Source organism: Patagioenas fasciata, chromosome 15 (genome assembly GCF_037038585.1).
Source record: "Patagioenas fasciata isolate bPatFas1 chromosome 15, bPatFas1.hap1, whole genome shotgun sequence".
Lineage (NCBI taxonomy): Eukaryota > Metazoa > Chordata > Aves > Columbiformes > Columbidae > Patagioenas > Patagioenas fasciata.
The window spans coordinates 7,788,318-7,803,968 of record NC_092534.1 but is presented as its reverse complement, the minus strand read 5'-3'; the positions used below and the strand labels follow the sequence as shown (position 1 = coordinate 7,803,968).

Sequence of the window (15,651 nt, the reverse complement as noted above, 5' to 3'; positions counted from 1 at the left end):
CCCCCGCTGCCTCTGTGAGCAGAGCCCTGCGGGGAACCGGGGCTCTGAGCAGGTCTGTGCTTACAGGGGCTCAGGGCGGGAGCGTGGCCCGGGCTCTGCTGGAAGATGGGACCTTCGAGGTCCGTGCAGTGACACGGAGGCCCAGGAAGAAGGCAGCCAAGGAGCTGAAGCAGAGGGGAGCTGAGGTGGTGAAGGCAGATCAGGACGATGAGCCGTCACTGGAGCTGGCCTTGGCAGGTGCTTATGGAGCCTTTGTTGTAACCGACTTCTGGGAGCATTGCAGCAAAGAGAAAGAAGTCACGCAGGTACTGGTGCTTGCTTTTAACTGGGACCATGTGCAGAATGGCCTGAGAGGGGGCGATCAAGGGACAGCTGTGTGGCATTGAGGTCTACAGCTTGTAGTGCAGCCTTGCCAGCCCTGATGATTCAAGTGGCCAGTCCAGGAAAGTCCCAAGGCCTTGCAAACAAACTGAGTCCCAGTTCTTGCGAAGTCAGAACTTGTTCTTTGTTCCCTCACAGTTGGGTGGCTCCAGGACCTAGTGCCTCAGGGAGAGCACTGCCTGGGAGTCAGTAGCAGGAGTGGGAAGACTGGGCTCCACAGAACCTTTTGGGGGCTGAGGCAGGGCTGTTGCTGCCTGCAGTCCTGTAGGTCTCTGCTCTTGCAACTTTGGGGCCAAAATGTGTGATAAGTCCCAGGGTCCTTCCCCAAAGGTGTAGTTCACTCCCAGGACAGATTTCGCTGGATGGCAGCGAACAAAAGGCAAGATATGTTAGGGCATTTATGTTGGCCCTGGTAGATCTTTAGGGCTGTGTTTGCATGCTTGGTGGAGGAGCTAGCATCAAAGTTGAAGGGTGTGTTGCCTTTCTAATGTAGGATGGTGTAAGCAGAGGACTCTGTTCTACCTGGGCAGCTCCCAAAGCTCACTGGGTTTGCTCGACACTGGTTCCAGCTGAGGGATTGGGGTACCAGGTGCTGAGGAGTTTGCTCAGCTGGTGTGTTGGATCCTGCCTGCCCAGTGCAACAAAGGAGAATTGGGGTGTATTGGGATGATGAGAGCCCCCGCATGTTCCATAGCAGCCATTCTGCTCTTCGTGACTGTCTTCTCCCTTCCCGCAGGGAAAGCGGCTTGCTGACCTGTCAAAGTGCCTCGGTCTGCACCACGTCATCTACAGCGGCCTGGAGAATGTGAAGCAGCTGACAGGGGGCCAGCTGGAGGTGCCCCACTTTGACGGAAAAGGTGTGGTAGAGGAGTATTTCCAGAAGATTGGTGTTCCCACCACAATCATCCGACTGCCATTCTACTTCGAGAATTTCCTCTCTATCTTCAAGCCGCAGAAGGTCCCACAGGGTGATGCTTTTGTCCTAGGTAAGACGGGACTTCGTGCTCTCTAGTCACTGTCCTGTAGTTCTCTGTTCCCACTGTGTACCCTGCAGGTGCTTTCCTGGCTTACCACGCTGGTGGGTGCTCTTGTCTCTTCCTCACCTCCTGTTCAGAGGCTGGCAGCTAGAAACTCCAGCCATACCTCCTGGGAGCTGGGCTCCCTCAGGGAGGGCTGCATTCTGACTGGGATCAATCTCTCCTGTACAGGGCTGCCCATGGGGGACACCCCCATGGACGGGATGGCAGTGGAGGACCTCGGGCCTGTTGTTCTTTGCCTGCTGAAGTCACCGCAGGAGTACATAGGCCAAGTGATCGGGCTCAGTGCGGGCAAGCTCACCAAGGCAGAGTACGCTGCTGTCCTCTCCCAGCAGACAGGCAAGACTGTGGAAGCCAGCAAGGTGGGAAGTGTGCTTTGGTGTACATGATGCTCTCAAGGTGGGGGGAGGCTGGCTCAGGACCCTGCAGCCTGCCATGCCCTGGGAGTGGGGCAGTGGGGGATGATCCTTGCACCTTCCCAAAAGCTGCCAGGCAGCAGCAGGGGAGCAGCACAGCCAGCCTCTCCCTTTGGGCTGGAATAGCAGAGGCCCTGTACAGGAGCTGAGCACAGACAGCGCTGGCAGAACAAGTGATGTCCTGCCCCAGCAGCAAGGTCAGGAGCTGCTGGGGTGGAAGGTCCTTGTGGCTCAGTGTACAGGTTTGGTACAACCCAGCGCTGGTGTCCAGGATTAGTCCCACTGCCCCTGCTTGCAGCTGGAGCTCATGTTGGCACCAAAACTGCCATGTCGGTATTGTCACTGAGACGAGCATGCTCGTGGGGTGCGGCCGAGCAGGTCTGTGCCTGGCTCTGAGGGACAGCTGCCGTGGAACGTCTCCAGAAGGGCCAGGGGCTGGGCACCTGCAGAACAGGTCTATACTGGGTGCCCCTCCCTTAAGCAGGTCTTCCCCAAGGGTCTTGCTGTGTCACCCTTACAGAGCTCCTGGCCTCTCTGTACCCCATGACTTCTTGTTTTTTGTTTGTGCTTTGGCTGTGCTGCCATGAGGGGTGAGGGGTGCGGTGAGCCTCTGCTCTCTGCTCTCCTCGGCCCCCCAGGTCCGTGTTTCTAGACTGCCTCAGCTGTGGCTCGTACCCCAGTGCAGGTACATCCCCTGGCAAAGACTTTCCTCTACCTTGCCCTCCCACTGCGGAGGTGCTGCTTCCTTTACACGACCCCAATTGAAATGACTTGTAGAGCACCAGAGCCCTCCTCTCCAGCAGGAATAACACATCTGGCTGCTCTAATGCAGCTTCCCTGCATGGTATGAGGGAAAGGCCCCAGCAGCCCTGTGACAACACTGTTTTCCCCCACCAACTCTTTTTGCAGATCTCACCAGAGGAATATGAGAAATCTGGCTCCCTTGGGGACAAGGAATTGGCTGCTATGTTCCGGTTCTACGCCCTGAAGCCAGACCGCAATGTGGACCTGACCATGCAACTCAACCCCAAGGCCCGCACCTTCCCTCAGTGGGTGGCAGACAACAAGGCTGCGTTCTGACCCATCCCTGCCTCTTCTGCCCGAGCCCCTGCAGCAGGTAGCGGGAACCGGCCAAGGAGGTGACCTGCGCTGAGCCACACTGCTGTTCCACTAGCGCCCTGGTGAAGGACTGGGGAGAGGTTTGGCCCAGTCTGCACCCTAGGGCTCTCCTGTGCCTTGGTTGAGACTGTTTAGTGGAGCTGGAGCAAGAGAAAAGGCTGTACAGCTGCAGGCAGGTGGGGAAGTGCTACTTTTGCACGCTGTCTTCAGGGAGGTGCTTTTTTTAGCGATTCTGGGTGTTTTTCCGGCTGTAGGGTGGTGGTGGCTTGTTTTCCCAGGATCACCCTCTTTCGTAGCCCACTCAGGGCTGAACGCAGCAGAACTGCTGGGCCCCAAAGGGCCTGCTCTACAGCCACTGCAGGTGCCTGTGGCAGTCCCACAGCCAGTGCTGGCACGGGCTCCTCAGCAAACAGCACACTGTGGGATTTCCCTGGGCTGAGGCACTGCAGGTGAGCCAGCGGACAGAGCAGCATGCCCAGAGAGATGGGGCGCTGCCCTAGCACCACCCTGGCAAAGGGGACTGTGCAGTGACTTCCCATACTGCCTAACAGGAAAACTGAGTCAGTTTCCTCAAGTCAGTTCTCATCTGTGGGCCTGACATCTGGGCTCCTAGAGCTTTCAGTTGCTGCCCCCATGAGTTGAGTGAAATGTTTTTGCCAGACTTTCTAAGACTCACTTAAAAAGGTGCTTCCCCCATGCCACCATATGCTTAAGGTGCTGCTTGGGTAGGAGCTTTGGGCTTTGGCAGTTTTGTCCTGTGCTTAAAAGTCAGTTTTGGCCCCCAGAGAGTTGCTGAAGACATCTTGCACTGTCCCCTCCCTGTCCCAGAAAAGACCTTTGTTCCTGTTACCGGAGGAGGGAAAGGGGGTGACAGATGAGGTTGGAGGAGTAGAGAAGGCAGCAAGGCACAGCATGTGTTAAATATCTTTATGAAGTCAATCTTATTTACATGAATACAGAATCACTTTACAGACAGTTTAATCAGGAGGCAACACGTGCTTTATTTCAGCAAATTAAGAAGGGCAAGACTATGACATGTCCTTGTTTAACTTGTCAATTAGTATGTGGGCTGACGGTACTGCACAGTATAACTAACAGCGGGCTACAGTAACCATGAAAATACTCACTGCACGAGCTCAACTCCACCTGGAAGGAGTGATCCACTTCACTTGTATTTTCACACATGTAGGAACAATGACTCTTTGACCAATCCTTTATGCTATGGCTGTTGTGTTAATGTAATAAAAGACTTTGTCCCAAACTGGCAAAGGGTTTGGTGATTAACTTGTACCCATTCAGAAGTGACAGCATTTGTGTTGTAACTTTAGTTAATTTGGATGAAAAAGGGAAACCTGAGGCAAAGTGCAGATTCTGTCTCTGCTCTTTGTGCAGGAGATCAGCAGGACTAAGAAGTCCCAGGGCTGTGGAGGGAGCTGGGGCTCTGACCACTCCCAGCCCCAGGGAGTCTTCCCACTCTGAGATGTATGGGATCACCCGGAGAGCTGTCGTGAAGACAGGGTTAAAACATCTAGCATTAAGAAGGGACACCTGAGTGAGCGAGCGAGCAATAGCCACATTGGAGTCCCTACAGCAAACTGCTCTGCTCTGTGCCGGAAGGACAATTTTTATTTCACATTTCCACTGGTTTAGATTCTAAATAATATTTCAACTTTAATCTTTATGAAATAAGCTTCCAGCAGCAGTAAGGACTGTGGAGCAACCTTGAGAGAGATGCGTTTCTGCAAAGCTGGTATTTTCCTTCATTACCATTCCCTAGGACGGTGGGTGGGTTTTGTATCGTGATGAGTGTTGGTGCCTCAGTAGTTTGTAGCCTCTCCAGCTGGGATTCTCACTGTGCTGTTGACTGACATTCTTCACTCTCCTGTGCCCGCTGTCAGAAACATTCATCCCCAACTGCAAAGACAATTGCTGCTGGCTCCTAGCTTCCAGTAGAACGCTTCCCTGTAGAAGCAAGAGAAAAATTTAGTATTTCCTGACTGAATCGGCCAAAGGCACAAGAGCACCTCCCCACCTGACCTGCCGTCACACTGGCGGAGCAGACACTGATGCCTGCGGTGACAGGAAGCTGAGCCCTTGGAACCCAAGACGCCACAATCTGACATAGATGATTTCAGGTCTGCAGCGCTCCCTCGCAGCGGAGCAACACCAACTAAACAGCACCCCGAGTTATAAGACTGTGGCTTGTTTGTGTGATGAGGGCTTTGCTGTGCTTTAAGACAAAGATTGATTCCCGTGGGAGGGGTGAGCCCATACTGGCACCAGAGGCTCTGCAGGCCCAGCTGTGCCTCCCGGCAAGGCCAGGCTTTGCGATAGCAGCAGAACTGCCTGGTCCCAGCCTTATCAGCTAATGGGAACGCTCTCGGTGCTTTGAATTGGGTACAGCCACTGAGCAGACAAGGCAGCAGAGCTGCAGGGGAGGTCGCCAACCTCTCTGAAGACGTATCCAGCATTTTTGCTGCAGCAACAATGCGGTTTAGTCCCTGGCTTTTTGCTCCAGGTCACAAGGGACAGCTAGGGCTTTTCACACCAGCAGCTGGAAGGCCTGAGGCTAAGGGAGAAGCAGTGCTGTGCTTTTGCTGCTTCTACCTCCCAAGAAGTGCAAATTCTGCTTAGTGTGGGGGAAAGATGACAATAAAACACAAGAGGCCTCCTACCTCAGATGGGGTGTCAGGAGCTAAACATTTTCTTAAGTTTGGAAAGGAATCCCTCCTTGTTCTCCTCAGCCTCAGGCCTATCCCCGCCTGCGTCAGCGCTAGCCGTCCCCCTGCCACCTGGACACAAACAGCAAAGGGCTGCAGTCAGATACATCTCCCACCAGTAGCCAGCACCCCTGACAAAGTGAGAGGGTTATTTTAGACGAGGAATGATCAAGTTTGCTGGTTTTGCCAGCATCCTCGTGCACAGTGAATGGTCACCCACGGCTGCACCTGGCAGTGAGTCACAGTGCTGGACCACTTGCGATGGAAGCACTGCAGAGCTTGGACCCCTGAAGTGGAGGAGAAGACCACGAGCCCGGGTAACACCGCTCCCAGCCCTGCAACTACCAAGGGAGTTCTCCTGCGGCACAACTGAGTCAGAGGCTCCACAGGCTTTGAAAACACTCTGAATTGAGAATCTGCCACCAAAACCAAGTTGTCTACTTGACCACAGCCAGCCATGACTTTGCGGAAAAAAGCCCGATATTGGTGGTCCTTGAAACAATCTGTCTTCTTGTTCCATGGTGGTGGTGTGAACCTTTACAGCAAAGCACTGCAAAACCATACTGGGAGCCTCTCTCACATAATTCTTATACAGTGCTCAAACAGTATCAAGGAGAAAATTAACTTGGGCTACAATGAAAAAGGCTGCAAGTATTTCAGAACAAGTGCCCAGATAAGGAATCTTACTGGCACCAACAAGCATAATTTTCCTGTATAAACAGGTCCTGAGAAGTTTTTTGTCCCCCCAAGAAGTGGTTACAGCAAGAACCAAGGAGACCTCTTTGCTAATCTGCTTTTTCTACGGTGTAACTGTCAATAACAAGACCCCTGAATCCTCCTCAGGCTTTCTTTGTGCACAGAGAACACAAAGTCCAGTCCTTCCCCATCCTCCCACAGCTGACTGCTGAGCTCAGACTGATGCAACAGCGTGAAATACTGCAGCCCGTGGCAGAACTTGCCTCCATCTACTCAGGGTGTTTCTGCTTCCCAGAGCAAGGACACACTCTCAGCAACAGCCTGTCTCTATGCTGTGAACTACTGGCACTGTTTTTAATACGCCTTGCTGCTTAAGTGTGGTAAAAACAAGCAGGTTTACTTTTTAAAAACAAATTTGAGGAGTATTTTTTTTCCTTTAGCACATAAACATCTTTAAAAGGCTGGAATGGAAGTATTGTGCTTAGAGGTCTCTCCCCTTGCTCCCAAGGCTGACCTTTAATGCTTACCCACAGTGGAAAAGACATAACTTCTGTGTTATGGAAGCATTAAAAACCACAACACTGGTAAGTAATTTGGCAGATGCCACCTACCAATATCCTGAAGGTCAGCCTATATTCGCTACATGTAGCAGAGAGGACCAGAGTTCCTGGGATCATTTAGCAGCTTTGAAAGACACTCACTTTTGCCTAGCTGTATGCATTTTTTGTATCAAGCATAGAAAGAAATCACAATCCAACGAGCTTTAAGTTCATTGTTCCAATACAAGCAAAGAAAAAGTTGTTTCCCAACAGCACAAGACAAAGCCCTTGCCTTACTGTTCTACCGTATGTTTTTTTCCTTTAGCTACTATTGCTGCCAGGTACCTGGCCACTGAAACTGAAAACATAGAATTGCTAGATCAAAATTTTTAATCTGGAGCTGAAAGAGCAACTTTACAAAGCCCCCAGCTGGCTTCAATCCATCACACTGGACGCTGTGTCAGTACAGTGGAGCCACCACTCGGCACCAATGAATATACCTCCAAGATTCCCCCGTGTGCACAGAATATGGCCTAGGGCAACCCTGACTGCAGTACAGCTTTCAACGAGAAAAACTGCGGTCAGAAGAACAGATTCACTCACACAATAAAACTGGCCTGAGGCACATTCTCTTTTTCTACCTCTGCTATTAAGACAAGTTACTGCTGGCACAGGGGTAGAAGCAGGGAGCAGAAGGCTTTCATAACCACAGTGAGACTCACCACAACTTGTCAGGGCCCAGGAAGATCTCAACACCTGCTCTCTACTCTTGCACAGATTTGCCCAGTAAGTATTAAAGCTTTTGGGGAAGAGACTCCCTCCTTGCTTTGTGCTACAGCCTACCGACATCACACTACAACTATTTGCCGATATAACACGCCTGGCAAGCTGTGCCGACACGCTGTCTCGAGGTGACCTAGGCTCACCTTCCTCCCCAGGAGCCCCGGGAAGTGCTCTGCACTCCCACGCCAACTCCATGAGGAAGAAGCACTAATTCACATCGCTCACCTGATGCTGTATTTGTGACCCCGTTCACCGTGCCCTCCACATCTGTCTCATCCTCAGCATAGCTCATCATCAGGGCTCTCTGGCGATCTGTCAGCCTCCTGCATATTGAAGACAGAAGTGTTGGTTACAGCTGTTTTTTGGGACAGATGTGTCTACACATTTCCTTAACCTTCTCTGGCAGCATGCACGAGAGGCAGCTACTGGAACTACAAGATTAATACACCTGGCATACACTCAGAATCCCTATCGTGCTCTTAAAATGGTAAATCTATAATGAAGAAGCTCGAAAGAGGAGAGAGAGGACCTGCTGCATTTCACCAAACTGCAGTGAAAAAAACACAGTATTCTGAAGTGCTGAGAAGAACCAGGTGGAGCCGCAACAGAACACAAGTCTGCTGGGGAGACCCAAGGAAAGAACTCCCTTGCCAAGTGCAGCAATACAAGCTAACGAAGTTCTTTCACCCAGGAGCCGAGGGTGGCTGAGCAGTCTGAAAAGCAACTCCCAAGGACTTCAGTTCCTTTAAGTTGTAAGTCTGAGAGCACAGATGCATTTTAAGCCAGAACACTGAATCTGTGTAACCAGGATCCAGACAGAATCACAGACAACCAGACAAATACACAGATGCAGAACTACTTATGTGTTTCCAGGCTTTAGGATTTTTGGGGCTTAGTTGCCAAATGTTATTATTACAAAAAAAAAAAAAAACAAAACCAACCAAACAACAACAACAACAACTCCTCTCATTAGAATAAAAAGTAGAGTGAGAAATTAATCATCTTGATAAAGCAATAAGGAATTTTCACAAAATCTTTCTGAACAGCATTTTTTGCAAAAAGTTCAAGATTTCACAGAAACTTGCATTAGGTCTACTTACTGAGGAATTTTTATCTTTATGTGAATGTAGTGGTCTCCGTAGCCGTAACTGTTAACTTTGGGAATGCCTTTCCCACTCATTCGAATTCTCTGGTCTGGCTGAATACCAGGGGGTATCTATGAACACAAGAGTCACATTTATTACTCTAGTTTAACAATTTATATGGTAATCACATGCCTACAAAAATTAACTACTTCTCCAGCAAGCTTCAAAGTAGGATGGGAGAGATCTGGTAATGTTCATGCACCTGGACACATTCAGAAGCCAAATCAATAATGACAGAAAGGCTTTTGAAGGAACATGTAGATAATCGCACATGGTCTGTAGACCTTTGATGGGATTTGTCCAGCAATCCACCCACCCCAGCCCAGCCCTTCCCTTCCCTGTCCCTACACAGCAATAGGAAAGGAGGGTGACCGGGCAGGTCACAAACTACCTGGTGGCTCAATACTGAAGAAGTCCAAAACTCAACACTGGCAGACTTAGACTTGCACCATTTTTGCAGTAAAGGAGAAGTCTCTGCTGTCCCACATTAATTTATGCCCAGGCTCTTTCACATAATGGTACTCACTGTGATATTGATTGTCTCATACAAGCCTTGACATCTGGCTGTGCCTCCCAGAACAGCCTGTGCTATTGAAATGAGGAGGTCTGAATGGATATCTGCTCCGTTTCTTCTGAACACAGAACTCTTCTGAACCTAGAAGGCAGGCAGTTCCAGAGAAAAGTGGTTACAACCAAGTTCTCACAGTAAACAACTTTACAGCATTCTGGTGGGTTTTATTATAAGAATTTTCAGTCAGACCCTTTACCATCTACAAGCTGCACAGCTAAGAAGTGTAAGTTAATGTTCAGTCTTTTAGAAAAACACAGATCTTGACATGACTGTAATTAGCCAGAGGCTTAGGAGGATGCCTCGCTTCCTAGCTCAGCAACTCCCTCTGCTAATCCTGTTGTTAATTTATCAGTGTCAGCATGATTCTGCAGAGGCAGAGAAGACACTGCCTTGCCCAGCACCCTGAACAGGGGAAATCCAGAAGAGAAGAGTAAGGTAAGCACCTCTGCAGTGGCCTCACAAGCTGGAAGAGAATTACATCCTCCTGCACCACAAAAAAGGTCCTGAAAAAATTTTTCTCCTTGACAGAAATGCATATGACAGGATATCTACAGGCTACAAAACATGTCCTAAGCAGTACTTAATGTGTGTCTGCAAAAGGACGTTTGACCAGCCGGCCTCCCACAGGCGTTCCTGCAGCCCTCCTCGGCGCTCCCACCCGTGCAAGTAGAAAGCTTGACTTCCAAGTCACTGGAGGCATCAAGAACCTACTCTGCATTTTGATGCCTAAGACCCTAAAGGCCTCGTCCTGGAACAAACAGCACAATCCTTCATGAGTAGACTTAACGTTACACCACTTGTTACAATGCAGATCTTCCGCTGTCTCAGAAAGTTCACGTGGATTGTGTTACCTCAGCTGTTTCAAAGGATCACTCGCTCTTCCTTCTCCACCCCCCATTGAGTCCCTCAGACTTCACAGGCAGTTGTGAAGGGAAAAAGCAACCAACAAATACTGAAAACAGCCAACAATTCAACGATACATACCCTGAACGTAATGAAAATTTCCTTCTTCCCCACAGGCATCCGAACTGTTTGCCCATCCTCAACACCTGCAATCAGCAAAAAAAGAGGGAATGTTACCTTGCATTATAATTCACGTGTTAGTTCGATACCTGCAGCTCTTGCCATCCCCAAGCGCCTGCCACCACAGCAGCACCACACACCCAGCAGCACGAGGCACAAGACCTACCAGCGGGCAGCCCAGTAACACTCTCCACAGGCACCCAGGAGCTGTGGCCAAAGGAAGGGGGTGTCAGCACACATTTATACCCAACATGATCACTACAGTCCAAGTAGGCTCATTACTTCAATCCCTACAGGATTCTTTTGGGAAATGCATTAAGGAACACAGGGCAGCCTCCACAAGCTGCAGGAAAATTACAGGCTGCTCACCCAGGGCGGTCTCAAATTAACAATTCTTTGGCCCCACCGCTAATTTTATTCTCTCTGTTGAGGAAGGCCATCAGCACACTGCTCTGAGACACGCTAAGGCTTTCAAGATTCCCACCCTCTCCCCAGGCTTCATCAAGGACAAACAAAAGTCCCAAGGCAACAAAACATTTGAGAGTTTCACTCTTCAAAAGCTGCCTACAAGGATCCATGCAAGAACCAAAGCCTCAGCTCAGGAAGGGCAAAGCAAACATTTCTATCCATGTTGAAAAAGTTCATCTCCTTACTAGCCCTTTCAGTTGCCAAGCTATCAGCCTGCTTTGTTCTTACAGCTTCTCTGCAGCAAAACTTCTTACATTGCTCTGACATTGGTACCTGGCAGGGGCATGAAGGCAAGTGCCTTGCTATTGACAGTGGAAGCAAATCACTATGGTTATTTAACAGAGCAGCACACGAGTACAGCACTAACCAGCAGGTACAGGAACCATCACTGTCTTCTTTTGTTTGGTTTGCCCCGTTCCTCGACATACCACGCATGGGGTTGTTATGATGGTGCCACGACCGCCGCATCGTCGGCAGGTAGAGCGCATTACAAAAGGGCCGGTATTTATCGTCTCCTAGTGAAGAAAACAAAAATTGTACAAATATTTGGTACTGAGCTGGTACTTTTCGCTTCAAAAACGCTGCCAGTGACTGGGCCAGCACATTTGGGTCCCTCCAATTGCACATTTAACCTGACAGGATGATAGCTTTTAGCAAGGGGTGCAGCAGAAAACTGGCTCAGAAATCCAGAGAGGATGCTGCTTGTGAGAAGCTGGATCAGATGCAATCAGATTCAGATTTCCACTGAAAACCATCACTACAGTGAGCAAGTGTTTCATGGCAAGGGGAAGGGAAACACAACGTGTCATCTCTAGGATTTAATGTGCAAGCAGGAGCAAAGCTCTTTCATAAGGAACTAAAAATGTCTGTATTTTGAGGAATTCAAGGACAATCCACTTGCATTAATTATTGCCAGTGTCCAGGAAAATGTTACAGAGACCAAGCTACAGACTGAACTGGGAAAGCCACCCACCAGACCGAAGCACGTGAGGTAACAGTGGGAAGAGCTCACAGTCTCCTCTGTCCAACTACACCTGTTCTGTGCAGGGAGATATTCTGCTCACAGACCGACTGCTGGTGCCTATTTTCATGAGTGGAAATTGGAAGCCTGAAGCTTGATCATTGTTTATTGTAAGTAACACCACCTTCTTATTTCAAGATTACTCTCGGGCCATCATCACCTTCCTCCTTCCTCCACCCCTCAATTCAAAACATCCCATTTAATGCCCAAGAAATTTCAGAACTGTTACGCTATATAAATACGGTTTGCTGAATGTACGACACCACAGGGTTTAGCCCTGAAGGTCAGTGCTTCTAGCTGCACAGAGCACTTCTTTAATATGAGGATAATCTTCCTACCACACATTAACATGAAGTTCACATTAACCTGGCTTCACCCAAGATAAGCTGATGACTGTAGGGAGAATTTTTCACCGTGGAAGGGACTGACTTGACCCAACAAGGAGAAGCACAGCAGAACCTGTGTATTAAGAAGCTCTTACCATGCCAGTGCCACTGCAGTAGTGACAGCGCTGTGCTTTGGTACCAGGCTCGTGTCCTTTACCATGGCATCTCTCACAGGAGTCATTGATGTTCACCACAATCTCTTTATTAACACCTTTTGCAGCTTGGGTGAATGTCAGTTCCATGATATACTGTACAGGAAACAGGGACATTGATCTATGACTGATGTGCAATGGGGTCATAAGCAGAGTGAAATTGTTCTAGGCCAAATATCAAACAACGCTTAAAATTCATCCAGGTAATAGATGGGGGGAGAAACAGATGGACGAACAGTGCATTCGGAAGAGGTGTGTCTCATTTGAGGAAGCAATAATCTGTCTCATAAATAAAAAGGGGTACAAAAGGATAGCAGACATTACAGGAACAATGATTACACCAGTCTGATGAGCAGCTGTGTAGCAGAAACGAGATTTAAAAATAGAAAAGGAAGTAAAAATAGAAGTCAAGCATTTGTTTGCCCTCAGGAAAACTCTTGAAATTCCTAAAGGTTTTGTTTGATGGGAATGCAGCAACAGAGGAGGGTGAAGGCCTTCAATCTCAATGAGACTATCAGCTCTTCCTCATTAAACTCTTTACTTACCAAGGGAAGTCATCAGCAAAGATGACTGCACAAAATAGAAAATTCTGTTTATAACAAAAAGGCAATTTTTAGTAAAGCCAGAAATACTGAACACCAAGCAGTCCTGAAGGGAGTACATGAACCAACACTGTCAATACTTAAAAGAGCATTGAGCTACAGTAAAGTTATAGGTTTTGTTTTGCTATAGGCTCCACTGCAAAGTTAAGCCAATTAAATTGCAAAATTAAGCAAATTAAGCAGTCAAACCTAATGCTGGAAGGCTTGTTTTATAGTTAAGAGGTATTTTGTGGTTTCTAGCATTAGAGATCAAAGCAGACATATGTAAATCAATGTACAGCAGAAAAGATGCCTCTACAATGATGGAATTGTTTGGCAGCACCAACTGGTGTCAGTAAACACCAGATGAAGTAGCTGAAGTCCAGAAAAAAACCACTGTCTCTGAGGGTGTGGAGAATGTATCCACATGGCTTACCAAAAATACATGATTCTCCCACCCACATGACGGGACACTCACGTGTTGACACTCCCAGAGCAAATTCTTTGTTGTTCCCAGAGTGATCTGTGACAGACTCATGTCCCTCTCCAGCTTTTGTGGTTTTCTCACTTTCATTTAATTACTCAGAAAATAAATGCACTTCATACCTCCTGTGGCTGGTCAAAGACACTCTGAAAATCGCCAAAAGGGGAGCCCGAAAACTCTCCAAAGATTTTTTTGAACAGCTCTTCCGGATCAATCGATGGACCAGTGCTCCAGTACTGCCGCCCTGCACCAGCACCCGCTGCGCCAGGATCAAAGCTAGCCGTGCCATACGCATCGTACTGTTTCCGCTTCACTTCATCACTTAAGACCTTTGAGGCAAAAAGAATGATGCCATCAGGATCCGGAGACAGATGCCGAGCAAGTGTACAGCCTGTATCTGCAGGGCAGCGTCTCTCAGAATTCCAGGCTACTGGTGTTACTGCCACAAGCCCATGTTCTCAAACCCGCCTCTCATCAGGAGGGCTACTCCAGTGCTCAGCAGCACACGAATTAGTGAAAAGCTCCTTCTTCCCTACCCAGCTCATCATCATCAGGAAAACTACAATATCTTACTAATTTATAATAATCAAGAATAGTTTACATTATATAGTTGATCATTAATATATCATGTAAAAGCTGGTGGTAAGAGTGCTGGGGTAAACTGAAAACTCACGAGAGCACAGAAAAAAAACCACAAGATTTCTGAGCAAGCTGAAGAGCAGGAAGAAACGGGGCTGGGGCGCAGCACAGTGGAAGGTACCTCTGTATCAAACACCTGGTAACTGCTGACAGGTTTTCGGTTTATTTAAGCTAACTAATAATTACACTGCAGTGACCACAGCACTCTTGTCAGTCACTCACTGCTAAGAAAGAGCCCAAATTCAAACAGCCAAAACCACATCCAGCTAAATCAGATATTTGGACCAAGTAATTTCCCGGAGACACTGCTGAGACAGAGGCACTCATGCCTAAAGCAAAAAATTAGCCACAGTTTTACTGGAAATGCATGCAATAAATGTTTCCCTCCATCTACCCTCCAATCTTTCTTCCTTTTCATGACAATAAAATATTGCATATTACCTCATAGGCTTCTGCCAGCTGAGAGAACTTCTCTTTAGCTTTAGGGTCATCTTTATTTGTATCAGGGTGGTATTTCTTTGCCAGCTAAACAACCAGAATTCAAGTATTAGAGACAAACAAAAGTAATTCACTTTAGCATGGAGAAACACATCAGGTAGAGTTTGGCGCTCACTCTGTATTTTAGGGAACTAATGGGCTTTACTTTCCATTCTCATCCCAGTACAAGGAACAACAGAAGCTGCTCCTGAATCTCCCAGCAATCCCAGGACCTTCTGGAGGAACACCTGAGATAACAGTACAGGCAAACCCCCCTTCTGAGGAGATCCCCAAACCCCTGTGCTGGGTTTTCCCCCACCACCTCTCCTCTCCAGTGGGCCAAAGACGACGATGCCAAAGCAGGGCTTGATCTCTGCTGTGCAACACAAGGCAGCTATGGCTCCTCTGCCAGGACACAGGCCCGGCGCTTGCCTGTGTGTCCCCAGCAGTGTGTATGTCCCCCCGGCAGTGTGCGTGTCCCCACTCCGACGTGCCTGGTAATAGGCCTTCTTGATCTCCTTCTGGGTGGCGGAGCGGGGCACCCCCAGCACCTGGTAATAGTCCTCCTTGGCGCGGCCCGCGGCGCTGCTGTGGAAGGCGGCGGCGGCAACGCGCTTCGTGCCTACGGGAGAGGACAGAGGGGCCGGGGTGAGGGCCGGGCCAGCGCCGCGGAGGGCAGGAGGCGGGACAAGGCCGCGGGAAGGGGCCCGGCCCCCGCCCGGCCCTGACGCGACGGCCCGCGGCTCGCCGCCCCCCGCCCCGGCCCGTTGAGGCCCCGCCGCCGCCCCCGACCCCGCTCACCCGCGGCGCAGAACCCGGCGCACAGCGGCAGGAGGCGGCGGGCGGCGCGGGCCGAGGCGGCGGCGGGAGGCGGCGGGACGCTGAGCCCCCGCACCAGCCAGACGAGCGGCAGCCGCCCGTCCCGCCCGCGGCTCCTGCCGGCGGCGGCGGCCACTCCGAGCCAGCGCGCGGAGCTACCGGCCGCCATCTTGGCCCGCGCGCAGCGCTGCGCC

At 49.7% G+C, this 15,651-nt stretch overlaps 2 protein-coding genes across 5 annotated transcripts in view; one reads left to right on the top strand and one right to left on the bottom strand.

Annotated features, from left to right (window-relative positions):
- NMRAL1 (NmrA like redox sensor 1) overlaps positions 1-4,222 on the top strand; it is a 5,043-nt gene extending 821 nt beyond the window's left edge. For all 3 annotated transcript variants that reach the window (XM_071815312.1, XM_065850709.2, XM_071815313.1), the window contains 4 exons: positions 67-305; positions 1,118-1,367; positions 1,590-1,780; positions 2,744-4,222. In XM_071815312.1, coding sequence (XP_071671413.1) covers positions 67-305; positions 1,118-1,367; positions 1,590-1,780; positions 2,744-2,914 — 851 coding nt within the window. In that variant the 3' untranslated portion in view covers positions 2,915-4,222. The remainder of the gene's footprint in view (positions 1-66; positions 306-1,117; positions 1,368-1,589; positions 1,781-2,743) is intronic.
- Positions 3,866-15,651, bottom strand: DNAJA3 (DnaJ heat shock protein family (Hsp40) member A3). 2 transcript variants are annotated; one of them, XM_065850707.2, is made up of 12 exons: positions 15,440-15,651; positions 15,133-15,260; positions 14,603-14,686; positions 13,645-13,851; positions 12,401-12,553; positions 11,266-11,413; positions 10,392-10,456; positions 9,363-9,491; positions 8,792-8,907; positions 7,917-8,014; positions 5,629-5,745; positions 3,866-4,915 (listed from the first exon to the last, which is right to left on the bottom strand). In XM_065850707.2, exons 1-11 carry the CDS (start codon positions 15,624-15,626, stop codon positions 5,642-5,644), a joined length of 1,419 nt encoding a protein of 472 aa, XP_065706779.1. In that variant the 5' UTR covers positions 15,627-15,651; the 3' UTR covers positions 3,866-4,915; positions 5,629-5,641. The 2 variants fall into 2 exon arrangements, with proteins under 2 accessions (XP_065706779.1, XP_065706780.1); XM_065850708.2 differs by lacking the exon at positions 5,629-5,745.

What these genes read in the sequence shown, in the direction of transcription:
- DNAJA3 (XM_065850707.2), bottom strand. Translation starts at nt 15,626, where the DNA reads ATGGCGGCCGGTAGCTCCGCGCGCTGGCTCGGAGTGGCCGCCGCCGCC. An exon ending in AGCTGGCAGAAGCCTATGAG is followed by an intron (nt 13,852 to 14,602) that starts GTAATATGCAAT and finishes TTTGCCTCAAAG; the next exon opens with GTCTTAAGTGATGAAGTGAA. An exon ending in ACTGCAGTGGCACTGGCATG is followed by an intron (nt 11,414 to 12,400) that starts GTAAGAGCTTCT and finishes TTTCTTCACTAG; the next exon opens with GAGACGATAAATACCGGCCC.